An 18,361-nucleotide genomic window follows, 5' to 3' on the forward strand; every position below is an offset into this window, starting at 1 on the left:
CCCCACCCAGAGACCCCTCCTGTACCCCACAGCCTGAGCAACACTCCCCAGGCCAGAACAGCTCCCCCAGGGAAACCCCCCGACCCAGAGACCCCTCCTGTACCCCACAGCCTGAGCAACACCCCCCAGCCCTCCCCAGGCCAGAACAGCTCCCCCAGGGAAACCCCCCGACCCAGAGACCCCTCCTGTACCCCCCAGCCTGAGCAACACCCCCCACCCCTCCCCAGGCCAGAACAGCTCCCCCAGGGGAAACCCCCCCACACCCAGAGACCCACAGTGCTCTCCCTCTCCCTGACTCCCCCATGTGACCCATCCTCAGAGCCCTCTTGTGTACCTCAATTGAGCCACACCCCAGAGATCCCCCCTCCAGCCAAGACTACCTCCATCCAGACTGAGTGACTCCCCAGTGCGCCATCACCCTGAGTGACTGCCCTGGAGACCCCCTGGTACCCTGCAGAGTCCCCCTATGTACCACAGCCTGGTCAGCACTTCAACGGCCCCTCTCCCAGGAGCAGAGGAAGACACACCCCACGCCCCCAAGCCTGAGTGACTCTTCCAAAGAGACCCCATAGCCAGAGACACCCCCTCATATGCCCCAGGAACTAAGACTACAACTCAGAGCCCTTGCTCGGAACACAAATTCATCCCGTCTCTCAGAGAGGAGTTTGAATTTAATGAGCATGGTCTGCGTGTAAATATCTCACAACAGTACAGAGCAAGTAGTTGTGTCTCTGGAGGATATCTGCCATGACACAAATGCAGACGTGATTAAAACTCTTTTCCTACGAAGCCGGGAACTTGACAATCCCACGACATCTCTCAGCGCGGCGGCGCTTATTTCTTCTTCTGAACATGGGCGCAGTCATATTTCCCACGCACTATTTTGAGCTTCACCCCAGGCAAGTCCTGTGTCCTTCCACCTTCCACCAGCACAATGCTGTGCTCCTGCAAGTTGTGACCTTCTCCGGGAATGAAGCAGATCACCTCCTTGCCGTTGCTGAGTCGCACCCGGGCGCACTTTCTGTTGGCAGAGTTGGGCTTCTTGGGCTTGCGAATCATGGTCTTGAGGACCACTCCCTTGAGCTGGGGGTTGCCAAAGGTGGGGCCGAGTTTGGGTGGGGGAAACTTTGGCTTGCCCTTACGGTGTATCTGGTTGAGGGTTGCCATGGTGCGGGTTTCCAGATGGCCCAGAGCTTGGGTTAATGGCCATCTCCCTGGTACGAAGGTATGAGGGAAAAGACTGATACCTATAAGGAAGAGAAGTTTCATTAATTACCACTTGGGAACAATCCGACTAATCCAAGCTGGCATCCCTTTCTGTACCAATGGTCCATCTATTGCTGTAAGAGACCAGAACAATGGTCCATCTAGAATAATGCCTAGCTCTTACCTAGTAGTTTTCATTAGTAGATCTCAAGGCACTTTGCAAAAGAGGTTATCATCGTCATCCCCATTTTACAAATGGGGAAACTGAGGCACGTGGAGGGAAAGTGACTTGCCCAAGATCATTCCGCAGGCCAGTGACAGAGCTAGAAATAGAACCCGGGTCTCCTGAGTTCCGCTCTAGTGCTCTCTCCACTAGGGATTATGTCTCATGTTGTGCAGGGCCCATCTAGTATAGCATCAGACATCTTTCTAATTCATTATCCCACCTCTTGCCATGCTAGATAGGACCGTGGTACCCTGCCTCCAAACCGTGCTTCACAGAAAGGCATAGACCCCTGCCCAATTATTCAAATTGTGCAACCCTGGGATTATTTCTTCCTGTCCCCCAGCTGGTTGTTCCTGGAGCAACAAAAACGATAAGAGATTTAGAACAGAGTTTCTCAACGACAAGTACGTGGAGCGGCGCTGGTCCCTGAGATCTCTCACACACAGTTTAGGAGGCAGCAAGATGGTCCCTGGTATCGAAAAGGTTGAGAAACACTGATTTAGAAGACCTATGAGGAAAGTCTGAAAGAACTGGGCACGTTTAGTCTAGAGAAGAGAAGACTGAGGGAGAACAAATATGTACAAGGTTGCGGGGGGAGGGATAGCCCAGTGGTTTGAGCATTGGCCTGCTAAACCCAGCGCTGTGAGTTCAATCCTTAAAGGGGCCACTTAGGAATCTGGGGCAAAATCAGTACTTGGTCCTGCTAGTAAAGGTAGAGGTCTGGACTCAATGACCTTTCAGCGTCTCTTCCAGTTCTATGAGATAGGTATATCTCCATATATTGATAAAGACGACTAATCAATTGTTCTCCATTTCGTCTGAGGGGAGGACACGAAGGAACCGGCTTTGTTTCAAGGGAGATTTTGGTTGTATATTAAGAAGCTTTCTAACTCCAAGCATGATTAAGTACCGGAACAGGTTATCAAGGGAGGTTGTGGAACCCCTGTTGTTGTCTAACCTGGGCTTAAAAAGCTGTCAGGGATGGTCTATGGATAGTTACACCTGCCATCCTGCCTCAGCACGGGGGAAAGGCTAGATGACTTGTCGAGGTCCCCTCCAGTCCCACATTTCTATGAAGACTGGGAGCCAGTATAGTTGCTAAATGCACTTTTTGCATCGCAAAGCAATACAGAGCAACACTCCAGAATCAGTCTCGATGCAATGAACAGAAACAGATACGTACTCCATCTCAAAGGTGATGCCAGCAACCTCAGGAAACCCCTGCACGACATTCTCCGCATTAAAAGCTCACTAAAGCCCCAGAGACCATGAATACAAGTCCCCTGGAAGAAAGGAAAACAAGAAGTTAATATTTCTGAAGGGCAGGAACTCCAGCTACCTCACGGATAGGCATGGTCTCAGTCAAGTGAGACAAGATGGTTTATGGGTTTAACTGACTACAGAAACTTACCACTTTAAAAACCACTAGCCCAGAAGAAAAGCGAGTGAGAATTGTTACTCTTGCTGTACATGGCACGAGTCTGGCCAATCTCTGCCCCGTTCCTAGGCAAAAATGACACATCCAGGTTACAAAGCTGCTCCTTTGCCAAGCTCTATGCACCACAGACCCACTTTCCTAGAGCAGATTCCTGCAGATTCAGATTGAATGGTCCAAGGGTGCATGTGCATGGAAGGCTTAGCCTGTTCTCTACCTGTGTAGGGTCACACCTGTCCCACCAGGGCTGGGAATCTGACAATGGTTTTGAAAAAGGGGGCAAGGAAGGGGTGTGTGTGTGTGGGTGGGATTTTTCAGCAGGGCAAATCAGCTGGTTTGGGGAGGGGACAAATCCGCTACACCCCCAAAACAGCTGGGAAGGGAAGAACAGGACAGGCCCCAGATGGAGAAAAAGGGGGTCACCCACATCCATGGAGGAGCAGCTAGGCGGGGACCACCAAGTGGAGAGGAAATGGGGTCCTCTCCCCAGCCCCAGAGTAGTAGTTGGGGGAGGAGGGGCAGCTGAGAGACAGGGCACTAAGTGGGGAGGGGAATCCCACTCCCAATCACAGGGCAGCAGCTGGGGGGGGGTAAGAGAGGACCCAGTGGGGGGGAAGCCGGCAGGAGAATGGGAGGTGGGTTCCCACGCCCCAGAGAAGCAGCTGGGGGGGGGGGGGGGAGAGAGGACCCGGTGGGGGGGGGAAGCCGGCAGGAGAATGGCAGGTGGGTTCCCACGCCCCAGAGAAGCAGCTGGGGGAGGGGAGGGGGAGGGGGGGGGACCCCCCCCCCACAGACCAGCAGTGATGGGGTCACCGGGAGAGCACGGGGGGGTCCCCGCCAGCCCGAGCAGCAGCTGGGGGAGATGGAGGCGGCTGGGCGCGAGGCGGGACTGGAATGTTTGTGCCCCCCCCCCCGGGGAACACGTAGGGGGCGGGGCCAGGACCCTGGATGGGGGAGGGGGCTGTGTGTCCCCCCCCAATGCAGCGGTGGGGGTGGGGCGGCGCAGCCCCTCGCTCTCCTTCCCCCCCCTCCACACTGACCTCACGCCTCAGCCGCCATCTTGCCGCCCCCACCGAGCGCTCGGCCCCGCCTCCCACTCTCTGATTGGCTCCGACCGCGCCGCCTCTTGGTTGGTCCCGGCTGGGCTCGCTCGGGCGGGTAGGCCGGGCGCGGCTGTCGCTCAGGGAGCCTTGCTCCTCCTGATTGGCCGGGGAGAGTCAGGAGGCGGGATCGTGGTGGGGTCCTACGGGACAGCGCTAGGGTCATTCCGCGCACCAGTCACTGGCCTGACTGCAGGGTAGCTCTGGGAGTGGGGTCTAGCAGTGGAGGGTGGAGCTGGGAGTCAGGACTCCTGGGTTCTATCCCCAGCTCTGGGAGGGGAGTGGGGGCTAGTGGTTAGGGGGGGGGGGCTGGGAGTCAGCTCTCCTGCTGAGTCCCTGTGTGAGCTTCAGGTGTAGATCAATCTCTGATAATTTTCATATGACTTTACATTGTGCCTCTTCATATAACCTTGTGGTGGGTCTACCCACGTGTGACCTCTGTTTTCATGGGACTTTGTATCAAAGCCTCATTTAGAAACTTTGCATTGCCCTTGGTAGAATATTATAGCCCCTAAGGATAGAATAAGATAGAAGAAAATTTTCTTTTTGCTAGCAGTAGAACAAGAGCTCTCCCCCCCCCCCCCCCCACTCTTAATCAATTGCCCTATTGAATGAATGAGGTGTGAATGAGCAAGGCATGGAAGGCAGCACCTCCAGACAGCCTCAACTGTTGGAGAGGGGCTGGGAGCCAGACCCAAGGACAATAAAACGTGTCAAGTGGGCTCATTAAAGACAAGCAGACATACTGACGGCCTCGGGGGTTAGAAGCAAGCACCTTCTTTTGGAAACACCCTCTTTGCAGCATTGGGACAACACTCAAAAGAAAGCAGCACAAAGGACCAATGGACACAGACACAGAGTTTGAATCTGGTATAGATTTGCATAAGAGAAAAGCTGCTATAAAAGTGAGGTGTCTTGCAGAGGACCCCGGGTCTCGTCTTGTCAACATGGGAGCATCGATCCGGACCGGCAGAAGCCCGGCTCCACCCCTTCCCCCATCTAACTCACCTGGCCAGTGAAGTTAAGGGGAGCAACTAATTGGTATGAAGTTAAGGGGAGCAACTAATTGGTAACAACAAGACTGAGTGTGTTTGTGTGTGTGTGTGTGAGTGTAAGTGTAATATATTATATGCATATAATACAGTGTTAATGAATACATGTATTACTAATAAATGTGGCGTTTTGTCTTATTCCCCCTGAAAAGATCCTGTGCAGTACTTTAAGTACAACACAGGCCACGTCCTCTTCCCCTCTCCTGGCCAGAGCTTGTCCCACTGCAGAGCGGGAGGGAGGGGAGCAGCCAGGGGGCAGTGGGGCTGGGTCGCTCGCTGCCTGGGGAAGGCTTTGGGGAGCCGTGGGGCACTAGCCACACCCCGCGCACACACCCCGTTACTGGCTGTCAGGGGCGCTGTCATCCCAGTGGGTGATACCGAGGCAGGCGCCTCTCGCCCAGCCGCCCCCCAGCGATGGTTCGGCCTTTCGTTGCCCCTGAGAGCATCCCCAGGAGCAATGTGTCCCTGCAGAGCTGTCTCAGGCTCCAGACGCTGTCTCACGATCCTGAGCTTCGCCCCCTCTCCGAGCATGCCGGGCAGCAGCTGGATCTCACTGCGTTGAGCAGCAGCATCTCCTCGGCTGGCTTCTCGGCAGCTTGCAACCTGCTGCGCAGGGAACTTGGGGTGCACAACTGCCTGCCCCTCCTGGGCCAGGCTGCCCAGCACAAACTCGGGGAGAGGGGGAGAGCTCTTCCCCTACAGCCCCCACACTGCATCATTTCATTACCACCACAACCCATTGCAAACTCCTGTCCGCTGCCTCCTGCTCTCTCTCAGCTGTGCCTGGTCCCCAAGTTTCTCCTCTCACTGAAGGGAGAAGAACTGGGCCATTCAGCTTGGGCCCGTCTCACTTTCAAGCCAGCTGAGCTGTGAAACACCCACACCACACGCTGTTCAGAAAAGCTCTTTAATCTTCACTAACAAGCCGCACAGCTGCTTATATCATATTCAGCGACTCCATTTCGGGACAGAGCCCTGTGAAACTGACCAGCGAATACATTCCCTGCCTCCTCTTTTCCAGTGAGGGACCAGCTCAAACCTTCCAGGCCCTTTTATTAATAAAAACAATTCAGGCCAACAGGAAACCCATTAGCTCTTCAGTAACTAACCTACTGGGGATTTCAGCCCAGGCCCATGGGATCATTTTAAACAACAACAGCCTGACCCAAAGGGCCACCATCCATCCCGGCTCCCTGCGCACCAAGGGAACGGGCTGGGAGGTTGCTCAGCGCTAGGACTGGATAGCTACCCTAGTTCCCTTCTCGTTCTCTCCGGTGTTAACCAGGCCTGAGTCCAGTGGAGTCAGCAGGCCTCATTCTTCACTCAATCATTTGAGCAGTAGGAGAATCAGAGCCCCTGACTTTTTTTGAGAGAGGTAACACAGAGCACCAGGGCCCCCAGCATCACGCCTCCAATCAACGGGACGGTGTCCTCTGCTGGTGTAAGAGCAAAGACACCACTGGCAGGACATTGGTTTATACCAGCGGACGTTCTGGCCTGTCTTTACCAGTAGGGCTAAGACCCATCCCGCTGACTGCACCCAGGACCAGCTGATGTTCTGAAGGCCGTCGCTGGGCCACGTAGCAGAAATTAGACCCCAGTCCCCTAGAAAGGTCTTGCCCCTCAACCCCTGCTGGGAGTGAGCTCTGCAGCTCCGCCTATAACCCTCTGCCCATGCCCCATGATCGTGCGTTAGTACAAGAGTGGACTTTGCCTTATGCCCACATCGCCCCCCAAAATGGGGAGGGAACTGCACCAAAGCACTGCTAGGCCCTGGTTCTGGTCTTACGTAGACCTGTGTGAATCTGGAGTCACTCCACTGGAGTCTTTCCAGATTTACACACTTCAGAATCCGACCCTTGGTTTATGTCAGCAAAAGGCCTGAGTGTCTACCACGCCCACTGGCTTTGCTGGGATGCGAGCGCAGTGAGAACAGACCTGAAGGTTACGTTCCCCATAAACTCCTGGACAATCAACAAGTGGCAATTTACATTTGTCTAAGGGCTGCCCGGTATGGTATTCTTGTGAGCCCTGCACTACCCATAGCTTGAAGGAGCTGGGTTCTAACCCCGTAGATAAATCTCTGATAATTTTCATACGACTTTACATTGCGCCTCTTCCTCTAACCTTGTAGTGGGTCTACCCACGTGTGACCTCTGTTTTCCTCAGACTTTGTATCAAAGCCTAATATAGAAACCTTGTACTGATGAGCCTTGGTGTACGGAAACTTTGTGTTAAGCCTTGGTATAATGTTATAGGCCCTAAGGATAGTTAAAGTAGAAGGAAAATGTCTTTTTGCTAGGAGTAGAATAAGATCTCCCCCCACCCCCCAACTCGCTTAATCAATTGCCCTGTTGAATGAATGAGGTGTGGATGAGCAAGGCATGGAAGGCAGCACCTCCAGACAGCTGCAACAGTTGGAGAGGGGCTGGGAGCCAGAGCCAAGGACAATAAAACGTGTCAAGTGGGCTCACTAAAGAAGAGCAGACATACTGAAGGACTTGGGGGGTAGAAGCAGGCACCTTCTTTTGGAAACACCCTCTTTGCAGCATTGGGACAACCCCCAGAAGGAAGCGGCACAAAGGACCAATGGACACAGACACAGATTTCGAAGCTGGTACAGATTTGCATGAGAGGGAAGCTGCTATAAAAGTGAGGTGTCTTGCAGAGGACCCCGGGTCTCGTCTTGTCAACATGGGAGCATCGATCCAGATCGGCAGAAGCCCGGCTCCACCCCTCCCCCATCTAACTCACCTGGCCAGTGAAGTTAAGGGGAGCAACTAATTGGTAACAACAACAAGACAGAGTGTGCTTGTGTGTAGGTGAGTGCATGAGTGTAATATATATATCATATGCATATGATACAGTGTTAATGAATACATGTATTACTAATAAATGTGGCGTTTTGCCTTATTCCCCCTGAAAAGATCCTGTGCAGAACTTTAAGTACAACAACCCTCCTTCCCCAGAACCACGCAGTCTAATTAGCATGCGGGGAGGGAGGGGTATTTTGCTCACCTGCCTGTGAATCTGGATTCACATCAGACAGGCAACGCCCCGGGCATCAGCTGGCAGAAAAAACTCTTCCGTTAACAGAACACACAGCGAGCTCCCAACCCACCTCTCTGCAGCTTCCGAACGGAAACGTGGCAGAGAAGAGCTGAAAATTCCTCATTAGGGGGGTAAAAAAACCACCTCAAACAACTATTTTTTTAACCCCCTCACACTCTGATGACACAATGGAGATCATCATTCCGGCTCACGTGAGAGATTTGTGGAGACCCGCTCCGGGCTCTCAGTTGAGCTTCACCATGACTGTGGAGTTGGTGATCCGTGCGCCGTAGTGTCCTCGCCAGAAAAGAATGTCCTTCCCTTTGTGGAGGAAATGCACATACCGGACGCCGCGGCCGTACTGCCTGAACCGGTAGGACACCTGGGAGGGAAGGAAAAGGAACCCAAATTGATCTCTGGACCCTGTCACAAATCCATGGGCTCCAGAGAGAGGAGGTAGGGGCTACACAGACTGGGGAAGATATTCTTGCAGGGCAGGGGCTGGGCAAAACGGAATAACTGCTGTGCAGCGAGGGGGGGTCGGAGAGCAGGCGCCTGCCCCACAGTCCCCCCAGAGTAGTGGCCTCAGTTCCCTGTAAGGTGCATGGCCGCGCAGCAGCCTATTTAGTGCTGTGCAGGGGCTCAGGGAACCCGCCCGGCCGGGACCTGCCGCAGGCGGGGCGCCCCACCCCCAACTCAATCCCCAGACCTGCCATGGTCGGGGGAGGGGCGTCCTCAACCCAGCCCTATCCAGGACCTGCCTCGGCCAGGGAGAGAGGCGCCCCAGCCCTCCTGTGGCTGGGGGATGGGCGCCTATCCCATGGCCCCAGCCCCGGAGCTGCTGCAGCAGGGAGAGGGGCCTCTCCCCCAAACCCAAGTGCTGCTGTGGGGGGAGCCCTCACTCCCTGCCATAGCCCCAGAGCACCCTCCTGCACCCCAAACCCCTCATCGCCAGCCCCACCCCAGAGCCTGGACCCTCAGCCAGCGCCCTCACCCCCTGCACCCCAACCTTCTGCCCCAGCCCTGAGCCCCCTCCCACACATCCCTTCCATATTGGTGCACAGAACCAGGGTGGATACAAATCAATGGTTTTAAAAAAAAAAAAAAAATCTGATTTTTTTGATAAAATGCTTTTTGAGGAAAAAACTTATCTAAAGCTAGTTTTAATTACGATATCTTTGAGCTGTAACGTATCTCATCATGGAATAGGGATTATACCTTCTAATTCTATAGTATGAGACAATATATTCATGTCATGTTGAAGAAAAGTTTTGTAAATGAGTTCCAATAGTTCATGGATTAGGGACCCAATCTTACAGGCTTCCAGGGGCTTCTGTATAGATTATTTGGGTCAGAGGTGGGCAAACTACGGCCCGTGGGTCCGTCCTGTCCGACCCTGGAGCTCCCGGCCGGGGACGCTAGCTCCCAGCCCCTCCCCTGCTGTCCCCCGTCCCCCACAGCCTCAGCTCGCCATGCCGCCAGCGGTGGGGCTCTGAACTCCGGTTGGGCAGCGCGGCTGTGAGAGCCGCCGGCCTGCCCCGGTGCTCTAGACTGCATGGTGGCATGGCTGGCTCCGGCCGGGCGGCGCGGCTGCCAGTCCTGGTGCTCTGAGCATGGTAAGGGGGCGGAGAGCAGGGGGGTTGGATAAGGAGCAGAGTGTCCCAGGGGCCAGTCAGGGGACAGGGAACAGGGGGTGGTTGGATGGTGTGGAGGTTCTGGGGTGGGGGGTTGGTCAGGGGATGGGGAACACAGGAGTTGGATAGTCGTGGGAGTCCCGGGGGAGCCTGTCAGAGGGCAGGGGGGTGGATAGGGGTCGGGGCAGTCAGGGGACAAGGAGCGGCGGGGTTGGATGGGTCACGGGTTCTGAGGGGGGCGGGAAGTGGGAGGGGGCGGGGGACAGGCTGTTTGCCGAGACACAGCCTTCCCTACCCGTCTCTCCATACAGTTTCGGAATCCCGATGTGGCCCTTAGGCCAAAAAGTTTGCCCACCCTGATTTAGGTCTTTCTATCTACCCAATGGGACTCAGTGCTCAGTCTAGAAGATACCATCAGAGATGCTTAGTTTTGCAGTTCTCAAACTGGATTTGTGTCTCCAGAGATAACATGCTTGTTAACAGCAAAAATGTTTTTAAATAAAAATATATATATAGAGAGAGAGGTGAGAAATAACAGACCTCAACCCTATTGTCCCTCTGCAAATTTGTGTACACACAGTCATTCTCTTACGTCTCTCTCTAAAAGTGCAAAGTTTCAAGAAGTTCAATGAATAGAAGGTTGTTGGGGGCGGAACAGATCTGGACAAGGAGAAGAAGTCTGGAGATACATGTGAGAAGGGAGGGAGAGGCAGTAGAAACAAAAGTGAAACTGTTTGAGCAGCATAATCCAGAAATCTTGAGCGTAGCCTTCATTGATTTGAGATCTACCATACCATTCTCTCACTAGAAGGGAAAACCTATAATGGCAGCAAGCCATAAGAGAGACCCAATTTGGGTTTCATCTATCTGAGTTGTGAGGAATATGTATTAAGATTATACCAACCAACAAGAATGCACTTTTATGTTGAAATACATGATTTAAATCACTAGTCAGGAAGACTTGATTTAATCACGATTTAAATCAAATCCACCCTGCACATAACAAAATTCATTCTGCACATGGGTGGGAAAAATTAAAGGGAGCTCTGGTGGTGACTCCCATCCCACAGGTCTGGGCCCGGCTCCAGCCGCTTGCAGAATTCGGAGGAGCCCGCTAGAGCGTCACGTAACACGAGTGTCCGTGCACAGGTGGGGCCATTCCCACCTCCTTCCTGGCCCTGGTGCAGCTGGAAGCAGAACTTTTCCTGCCGAGGGGGGCAGGCAGGAATAGTTTGGGGGGAGGATGAGCGCCCACTAGCCCTGGCCATCTGCCGCCTGTGGTGGGCTAGTGGATAGAGGACTGGATGTCAGGAGACCCGTGTTCTATTCCTCTCTCTGCCACTGCCACCCGCGCCTCCACTCCATAATAAAACATACATAATTTTACAAATTACGCCCACTTCATCCCTACCGCTTTTCCATGGTAGATCTCAAAGCGCTTTACAATAGAGCTTGGTATCGTTATCCCCCTTCCACAGGGAAACGGGGGCACAGGGAGGGGAAGTGACTTGCCCAAAGTCAACCCAGTGGCTGAGTCGGTTCTAGAACCCAGGTGTCCTGACTCCCAGTCCCCAAATGTTCCCAGAGAGCTGACAACGGAGCCGGCTCACCTGGTGATACTGCGAGTCATTCGACTGTTCTAAGCGATCGGGGTTGGCCTGGAATTCAGCGATTACAGTTGTTCTGTTGGCAGCCAGGAGCTTGACGCAGATGGAGTATACACCGCCAGCGCCTTGCCGGGCGCCCCACCTGTGGGATGGGAACAGACGTTGGGGAAAAAGGAACCTCAGGGGGCAGCAGGAGGGAGACAGGACACAGCACCCCCAAATATAGATCGTAAGAGGAATCCTGGGAACACACACAGACAAATCCAACACATGCAGCACCACCGGATTTTTGGTTCCCATCAATCAGGGGATTGCACCAGCATCTTAGCTCCAAGCACTGTAACATCCTCACCCGCTGGTCTTGTCTAGCCCAGCAACTTCAGGGAAGCCCGACTACAATCCTAGCCAGCAAGTCCGAGAGCAGACGTGACCTGCGACGTGCATTTGACGCAAGCCCCTGACCAAGAGTTGGGCGGGAGAAACTCACTGTTAAAAATCCAACCGTTCTCACTGCTTTAATTGAGGCCTAACAGGGCTCCCAACCCACATCTCTGGGTCCTCCGAGGGGACCTCCAGCTAAAAAGCAGATCAAACGAGGTGCAACAGGCTTGATATATTTAGGGCTTAAAAAACAACAACCCCAATACAAACCCCCAAACTCTTTGATTCTGAAGCACAGGTAGGGGCCCATTTTTTTTCAGCAGGTCACCATTAAGGCCTCTAGGGAGAAGAGGGTGAAACTTACCAATCGGAGATGTAGATTTCCGGTTGGTAGTTATCCAACAGTTCTTCCCACAACCCCTCCTCTAGAAGATCTACCATCTGCGATTTGACACACCACCTACAGAGGGGGAAAGGAAACCCTAATGACATATTGCAATAGCACCTAACTGAGATCAAAGCCACATTGTGTTGGGCGCAGAACAGACTCTGTGGACGCTAGGGGGAAAAAAGGGGTATTAGTGGACAGGTGTTGAAATCCTGCTGTAGATAAGGCAGCTGTGGGTTTAACGTGTTGGCAGGTCAAGATGAACTCTAGGAAGAGACAATCACGGTCCCACAGAGTTCACGGTGCAGACATGGTGGGCAAAGGGTGGGAGGGGAAACCGAGGCACAGACAGAGGAAGTCGTTTTTGCTCACGGTCACCCAGCAGAGCCAGGAACAGAGCTCAGCTGTTCAAGCTTCCAGGCACTGCCCCAGGACAGCTCCCTGTGTAGACAGGCAAAGCGGCCATAAACTATGATTTAAACTCATGGGGTCAGTTTCCCCCAGTGCAAATAATGTCTGTTATAGGAGTTTGCTGGGGCAGCTACGCCTGGGGCTGGAATCGGGGCAAATCAGCCGTGCAGAGAAGGCCTCGTAAATCTGGAGTGACACCGTTCCCAGTTCTCCTCTGCCAGGCACCTTGGGTCGATACCGACACCTGGGTAGAGTGTGTGTGTTTGTGTGTCATGACGACACAAGGGCAGCACAGAGTCAGGGCCTGCATCTGATCTTGGTTATACTGCTGCAAATCCAGAGCAACTCCAGATTTACTTAGGGCTTGTCTACACTGGCAAGTTTCTGCGCAGTGAAGCAGCTTTTTGCGCTCAAACTGCAGACGTGTACACACTGCCACCTTGTGCGCCAAACTCCTCAGTTGCAGCGCTGCAAAAAACCCACCCCGAGAAGAGTCGTGAGGCTGTTTGCACAGAGGCTCCAGCGCTCATTGCCAGTGTAGACACTTGATTGCTATTGCGCTGTAATTGGCTTCCGGAGCTGTCCCTTAATCCCTCAAGTGACATCCCAGCATTTCCCCCGTTCCCTGCCTCAGGACTGGTTGCATCCTGCCACTGTCTGAACTCAGACAGCCTCTGTCCCCCAAAACACACTGTGTCTCCCCCCCCCTCCATACACACACACACTCCCTGTCACACACTCTCCCCCCTCCCCACCCAGTTGAAAAGCAGCTGGCAATGTAGTAGGATGCCCATGGAACAGTGGGATTGGGAAACCTGCATCATGTGACGCTGTGCCTCCCCCATGAGGCATTGCAAACCCTTCCCAAAGCCCCCTGCGGCCAGTTGCACAGGGGGAAGCTCCCACAATGCACTGCTGTCTTTGCCCCTTGCAAGAGCTGCTAATGTGGACGTGCTCCAGCGTCACAAGGAGCACAGTGTGGACACACAACAGCGGTTTAATTCCAGCGCTTTAATAAAAGTGACAAGGAGTCCGGTGGCACCTTAAAGACTAACAGATTGATTTGGGTAAAGCTTATACCCAAATCAATCCGTTAGTCTTTAAGTTGCCACCAGACTCCTTGTTTTTGTGGATACTGACTAACACGGCTACCCCATGATACTTAATAAAAGCGGTATAACTTGTGGTGCAGAAACTTGCCAGTGTAGACACACCCTTAGACCACGTCCACAGTAGGAGCACTTTGCCGGTATAAGAATCCCAGGATACCCTGTTGGCAACGAAAACCACCCTCCCTGAGCAACACAAACTCTCCTAGTAACAATGCACCGTTCTGTATCACTGAATCCACACTGGCTAGCACAACTCTCTTCCCAACGCCTGACCGACAGATCTGTGCCGGCAGAAATCTGTAGCGTAGCCCTAGCCTAAATCCAGAGCCACTCCGGATTTACTGGTGTGTACATATATTTGGGACATGACGGTACAAGGTGCAGGGCAGACTCTGGCCTGGCACCTCTGGGTCTCATTTATGCTGGGTCAATCCAGAGTGACTCTGGATTCACAGGGGAACACGCAACATCAGGATCGGTCTGGCCTTTGGAGAACAGGTAGCACTCTGCCGCATGGGGAAGGTGGGGGGCAAACAGGAAGGCCCAGGGGACAGACTCACTGAAAGGATGAGACGAAGCAGGTCTGGGCCGGGGCGCCCTCGACCGGGCAGAGGTTCCCTTCCACATTCCAGCCATTGCCCCCATGCTCCACCTGCCAGTGAGAGAACTGATCTGTGGGAAGACGATGCGTCAAAGGGGGGGTGTAAGGTGTGGTAGGAGCTGGTTTGATGGGGTGGGGGGCGACATCCTGGTGGGCACCCGACACCCTGGTGGGCACCCATTCCCATTCCTATGGCTGATCTTATGGTCCCCCCCCCCCGCCCTAGACTCTCCTCGCCTCCTCCCATAACCCCCCCGCTTTCCCCCATCCCTCTCCCTACAACCCCCATGTTCCCATCCATCCCTACCCCCCTTTCCTTACCCCCTCCCATAATCTCCCCCGCCCCGTCCGGCACCCACCCTGCCCGCAGGGGTTCCGGACCAGGTTGCGCCCGAAGGGCTCCAGGAGGCCGATCCGGCTCCACTGCGGTGAGGGGCAGAGGCGGGCGGCCACTAGGATGGCCCCCAAGCGCGGCCACCTCTCGCCCTGCAGCCGCCAGACCGTGGGCCCGTCGATGAGGTCCCGCCAGCGGCGACACACCAGCCGGCAGCGGGTCACCAGGGCGCGGCCCGGGACCCAGCTCAGGATCAGCGCCAGCAGCTCGTCCGGCAGCCGGTTCAGCTCCAGCGGGGCCGGGAGAGATGGGGGCGCCGACTGTGGCCTGTCCGGGGAAAACGGGAGCGCCGAGAGCCGCGCCCTCTCCGGCCTTGCCCCGAAAAACAGGAGCCCGACCTGCCGCTCCAACTGCCGCCTGCTCTCCTGCTGCTGCTCCCACAGCCGCTGCCGCTTCAACTGCCGCCTGCTCTCCTGCTGCTGTTCAAACTGCCGCTCCAACTGCCGCCTTCTCTCCTGCTGCTGCAACTGGCGCTCCAACTGCCACCTGCTCTCTTGCTGCTCCATCAACTGCCTCTCCCGCTCCATCAACTGCTGCTCCCGCAGCTCCCACTGCTCCCTGCTCTCCTGCTGCTGCTCCATCAACTGCCTCTCCCGGTCCATCAACTGCTGCTCCCGCAGCTCCAACTGCTCCCTGCTCTCCTGCTGCTGCTCCATCAACTGCCTCTCCCGGTCCATCAACTGCTGCTCCCGCAGCTCCCACTGCTCCCTGCTCTCCTGCTGCTGCTCCATCAACTGCCTCTCCCGGTCCATCAACTGCTGCTCCCGCAGCTCCAACTGCTCCCTGCTCTCCTGCTGCTGCTGCAACTGCCGCCTGCTCTCCTGCTCCATCAACTGCTGTTTGCTCTCCTGCTGCTGCTGCAACTGCCGCTCGCTCTCCTGCTCCATCAACTGCCGCCTGCTCTCCTGCTGCTGCTGCAACTGCCGCTCGCTCTCCTGCTGCTGCTCCATCAACTGCCGCTCGCTCTCCTGCTGCTGCATGTCCGCGGGAGCCCGGCTCTCTCTGCCGCACAACGGCCTGGCTCGCTCAGGCCCAGCTCTCGCTCCTCGCTGCACCCGCTCACGGGACCCAGCTCAGGATCTGCGCCAGGAGCTCGTCCGGGAGCGGGTTCAGGTCCAGCAGGACCGGGGGAGCCCGGCTCTCCGACTGCCCCATGGCCGGGGGGCGGCCTGGCTCGCTCAGGCCCAGTTACTTTCCCCGCTGCATCCGCTCATGTGATCCCGGCCCCGCCTTGGAGCCGCCCCGGCCTCGTTTACACGGTGCAAAGCGAGCACCGGATTCCCCCCTTGCCCGCCAGGGGGTGCCTGGAACAGGCTCCGGGTTCCCCGCTCCGCCCCGCTGCGGGGTCTGACACCGGCTCTGGTCCAGGCTGCCAGCCGGCAAAGCCCCCACACCGGAAAAGAAGCTGGGAGATGGAGGGGGGTGAAAAGTGAGGGGGGGGGGCTCAGGACTCCTGGGTTCTCTCCCCAGCTGCAGGCGAGCGGGGGGGGGGGGGGTCTAGTGGTTAGAGGGGGGCCAATGCCGGGGGTGAGGAGAGAAGGGGGGGACCAGGTGGGGGGGGGGCGCTGTGCGGGGGAGGGGGCACAGAGGAGTGGGGGGGGGCACCAGGGACAGCGGGATTGGGGGTGACTCCGATTTACACCAGCCGGCGACCAGAGCCGGTGTCAGACCCCGCAGCGGGGCTGAGCGGGGAACCCGGAGCCTGTTCCAGGCGCCCCCTGGCGGGCAAGGGGGGAATCCGGTGCTCGCTTTGCACCGTGTAAACGAGGCCGGGGCGGCTCCAAGATCCCATGAGCGGATGCGGCGAGGAGCGGGAGCTGGGCCGGAGCGAGCCAGGCCGCCCCCCGGCCATGGGGCAGGCAGAGAGCCGGGCTCCCCCGGCCATGGGGCAGCCGGAGCGGCGGGGGTCGGAGTTGGAGCCCCTGATTTCAGGGCAGGCGGGACAGGGCGCGGCGCTCGGAGCTGACCCCGCTCCCGGACGGGCTCCTGGCGCGGAGCCTGAGCTGGGTCCCGGCCGCGCCCTGGGGACCCGCTGCCGGTGTAGTGTATGAAACTGCTCCGCCTAGCAACGTGCTACCGGTAGCACCGACCGAGCCGGATCCAGGGAGCCGTTTCTTGCACTACAGTGTCTATGGAATTGCTCCGTGTAGACAGGTGCTCCCCGGAGCAGTTAGTGATACAGAGCGAAACCTGCTACTTGCCTCCTAGGTCCTGGGGGTTTTACCCTCCGCCGGCGCCTCACTCCGGGGCTGAATTCCGCCTCCCCCCCCCTTCCTGATTTTGCCCTTTAGCCCCTCCCGTAATCCTGCCTCCAGCTGCTTGACCCCCAGACTAGTAAATCTCCAGCCCCTGCTCCGATTCGCCCCCTTTGCCCCCTTTTAACTCCTGTAATTAACACTCCACAGAGTTTTAGGGCTAAGAAGGGCAGGGGCTTCAGCGGATGAACTGAGCGCCCTCCGTACACCGTAGGTAGCAGATTCCTACGGACAGCACTTTAATCAACCACACCTGCTGTAAATCGGTGTCACCCCCAACCCCACTGTCCCTGGTGCCCTGCCCCCTGTACACACTCCTCAGTGCCCCCCTCCCCCGCACAGCGCTCTCCCACCTGGTCCCCCCCAACACCGGGCATTGCCCCCTGTGGGAAAACTCCCAGCCCCCCTGCTCTGCTAGAACTGGGGAGAGAACCCAGGAGTCCTGGCTCCCAGCCCCCCCTGCTCTAACCACTAGACCCCACTGCTCTTCCAGAGCTGGGGAGAGAACCCAGGAGTCCTGGCTCACATCCCCCCACGCGCTAACACAGCGCCCTGACCTAAGAAGCACTAGATCTTCCTTCCCCATTTCCCACCATCTCATGACCAGTTCTAATGTCGCGCCACTGGATAACCCAGCTGGTCAGGTCAAGCCGGCGTGTCCACCTGCCTGCGCCCCGTCCCCACCCGCATGGAATCCCTGAGGCGGATCCATCCCTCGGTGCTTCTCCAATGACTGATTTCTTCGGCCTTGCTAGGTTGTCCCATCACCCCATGGCTAAGGGAGCTGGGGCTTTAATAACCCCCCTGTAACCAGGGAAAAATCAAATGGAAATGGACCCCAATGTGCCTGTTTCCCTTTGACAGGTACAAGAACCAAACAAATCAAATCCCCTCTATGGCCTCCCGCTAATCCCATGTCATCTCTGGGCAGGACAGAGGGTAGCCAGTGGTGGGTCCAGGACTGTCTACCCTCGGGCCGAACGCTGCCCTTGGGGTAGGACGCTGGATCTCGGCGGTGGGATGGTGACCATCGGCTGGGACCGGAGCTGCTGATGGACCAAAGGACCCTGGAGGGCAGGTAAGTTGTTGGGGTCACAGGATCCCTCCCAGCTCTCGATGCGGAGACCCGGGCAAAAGCCCGACCGCACACGGCTGCCCCCTGGCCGGACAGCGCCGGGCCGACGGGCACAGGTCCTTGTGAAGGGCGAGGGGCGGGAAAGCGCTGAGGGGACGACAGTTACAAGCCAGTTCCAACCGGTTCGAACCAGCTGTTCGCGCCACAGCTTTGGCGCCTTCATTTCCCCGCCTCTGGGGACAAAACTGGAGATTTGCTGCTGAGTCCCTGTGTGAGCTTCAGGCCACGTCCTCTTCCCCTCTCCTGGCCAGAGCTTGTCCCACTGCAGAGCGGGAGGGAGGGGAGCAGCCAGGGGGCAGTGGGGCTGGGTCGCTCGCTGCCTGGGGAAGGCTTTGGGGAGCCGTGGGGCACTAGCCACACCCAGCGCACACAC

The 18,361-nt window shown here is 56.4% G+C and overlaps 2 protein-coding genes across 2 annotated transcripts; both read right to left on the bottom strand.

Moving 5' to 3' along the window:
• Positions 1-651: 651 nt before the first annotated feature.
• On the bottom strand, positions 652-4,042 carry MRPS12 (mitochondrial ribosomal protein S12). Its single transcript, XM_005293161.4, has 4 exons — positions 3,908-4,042; positions 2,844-2,935; positions 2,616-2,715; positions 652-1,247 (listed from the first exon to the last, which is right to left on the bottom strand). Exons 3-4 carry the CDS (start codon positions 2,671-2,673, stop codon positions 835-837), a joined length of 471 nt encoding a protein of 156 aa, XP_005293218.2. The 5' UTR covers positions 2,674-2,715; positions 2,844-2,935; positions 3,908-4,042; the 3' UTR covers positions 652-834.
• A 1,870-nt stretch (positions 4,043-5,912) lies between these two features.
• Positions 5,913-15,966, bottom strand: LOC101940919 (F-box only protein 17-like). Its single transcript, XM_024109805.3, has 5 exons — positions 14,564-15,966; positions 14,164-14,275; positions 12,057-12,152; positions 11,315-11,453; positions 5,913-8,452 (listed from the first exon to the last, which is right to left on the bottom strand). Exons 1-5 carry the CDS (start codon positions 15,576-15,578, stop codon positions 8,315-8,317), a joined length of 1,500 nt encoding a protein of 499 aa, XP_023965573.3. The 5' UTR covers positions 15,579-15,966; the 3' UTR covers positions 5,913-8,314.
• Between the last annotated feature and the right edge of the window lie 2,395 nt (positions 15,967-18,361).

This window comes from Chrysemys picta, chromosome 17, assembly GCF_011386835.1.
Source record: "Chrysemys picta bellii isolate R12L10 chromosome 17, ASM1138683v2, whole genome shotgun sequence".
NCBI lineage: Eukaryota > Metazoa > Chordata > Testudines > Emydidae > Chrysemys > Chrysemys picta.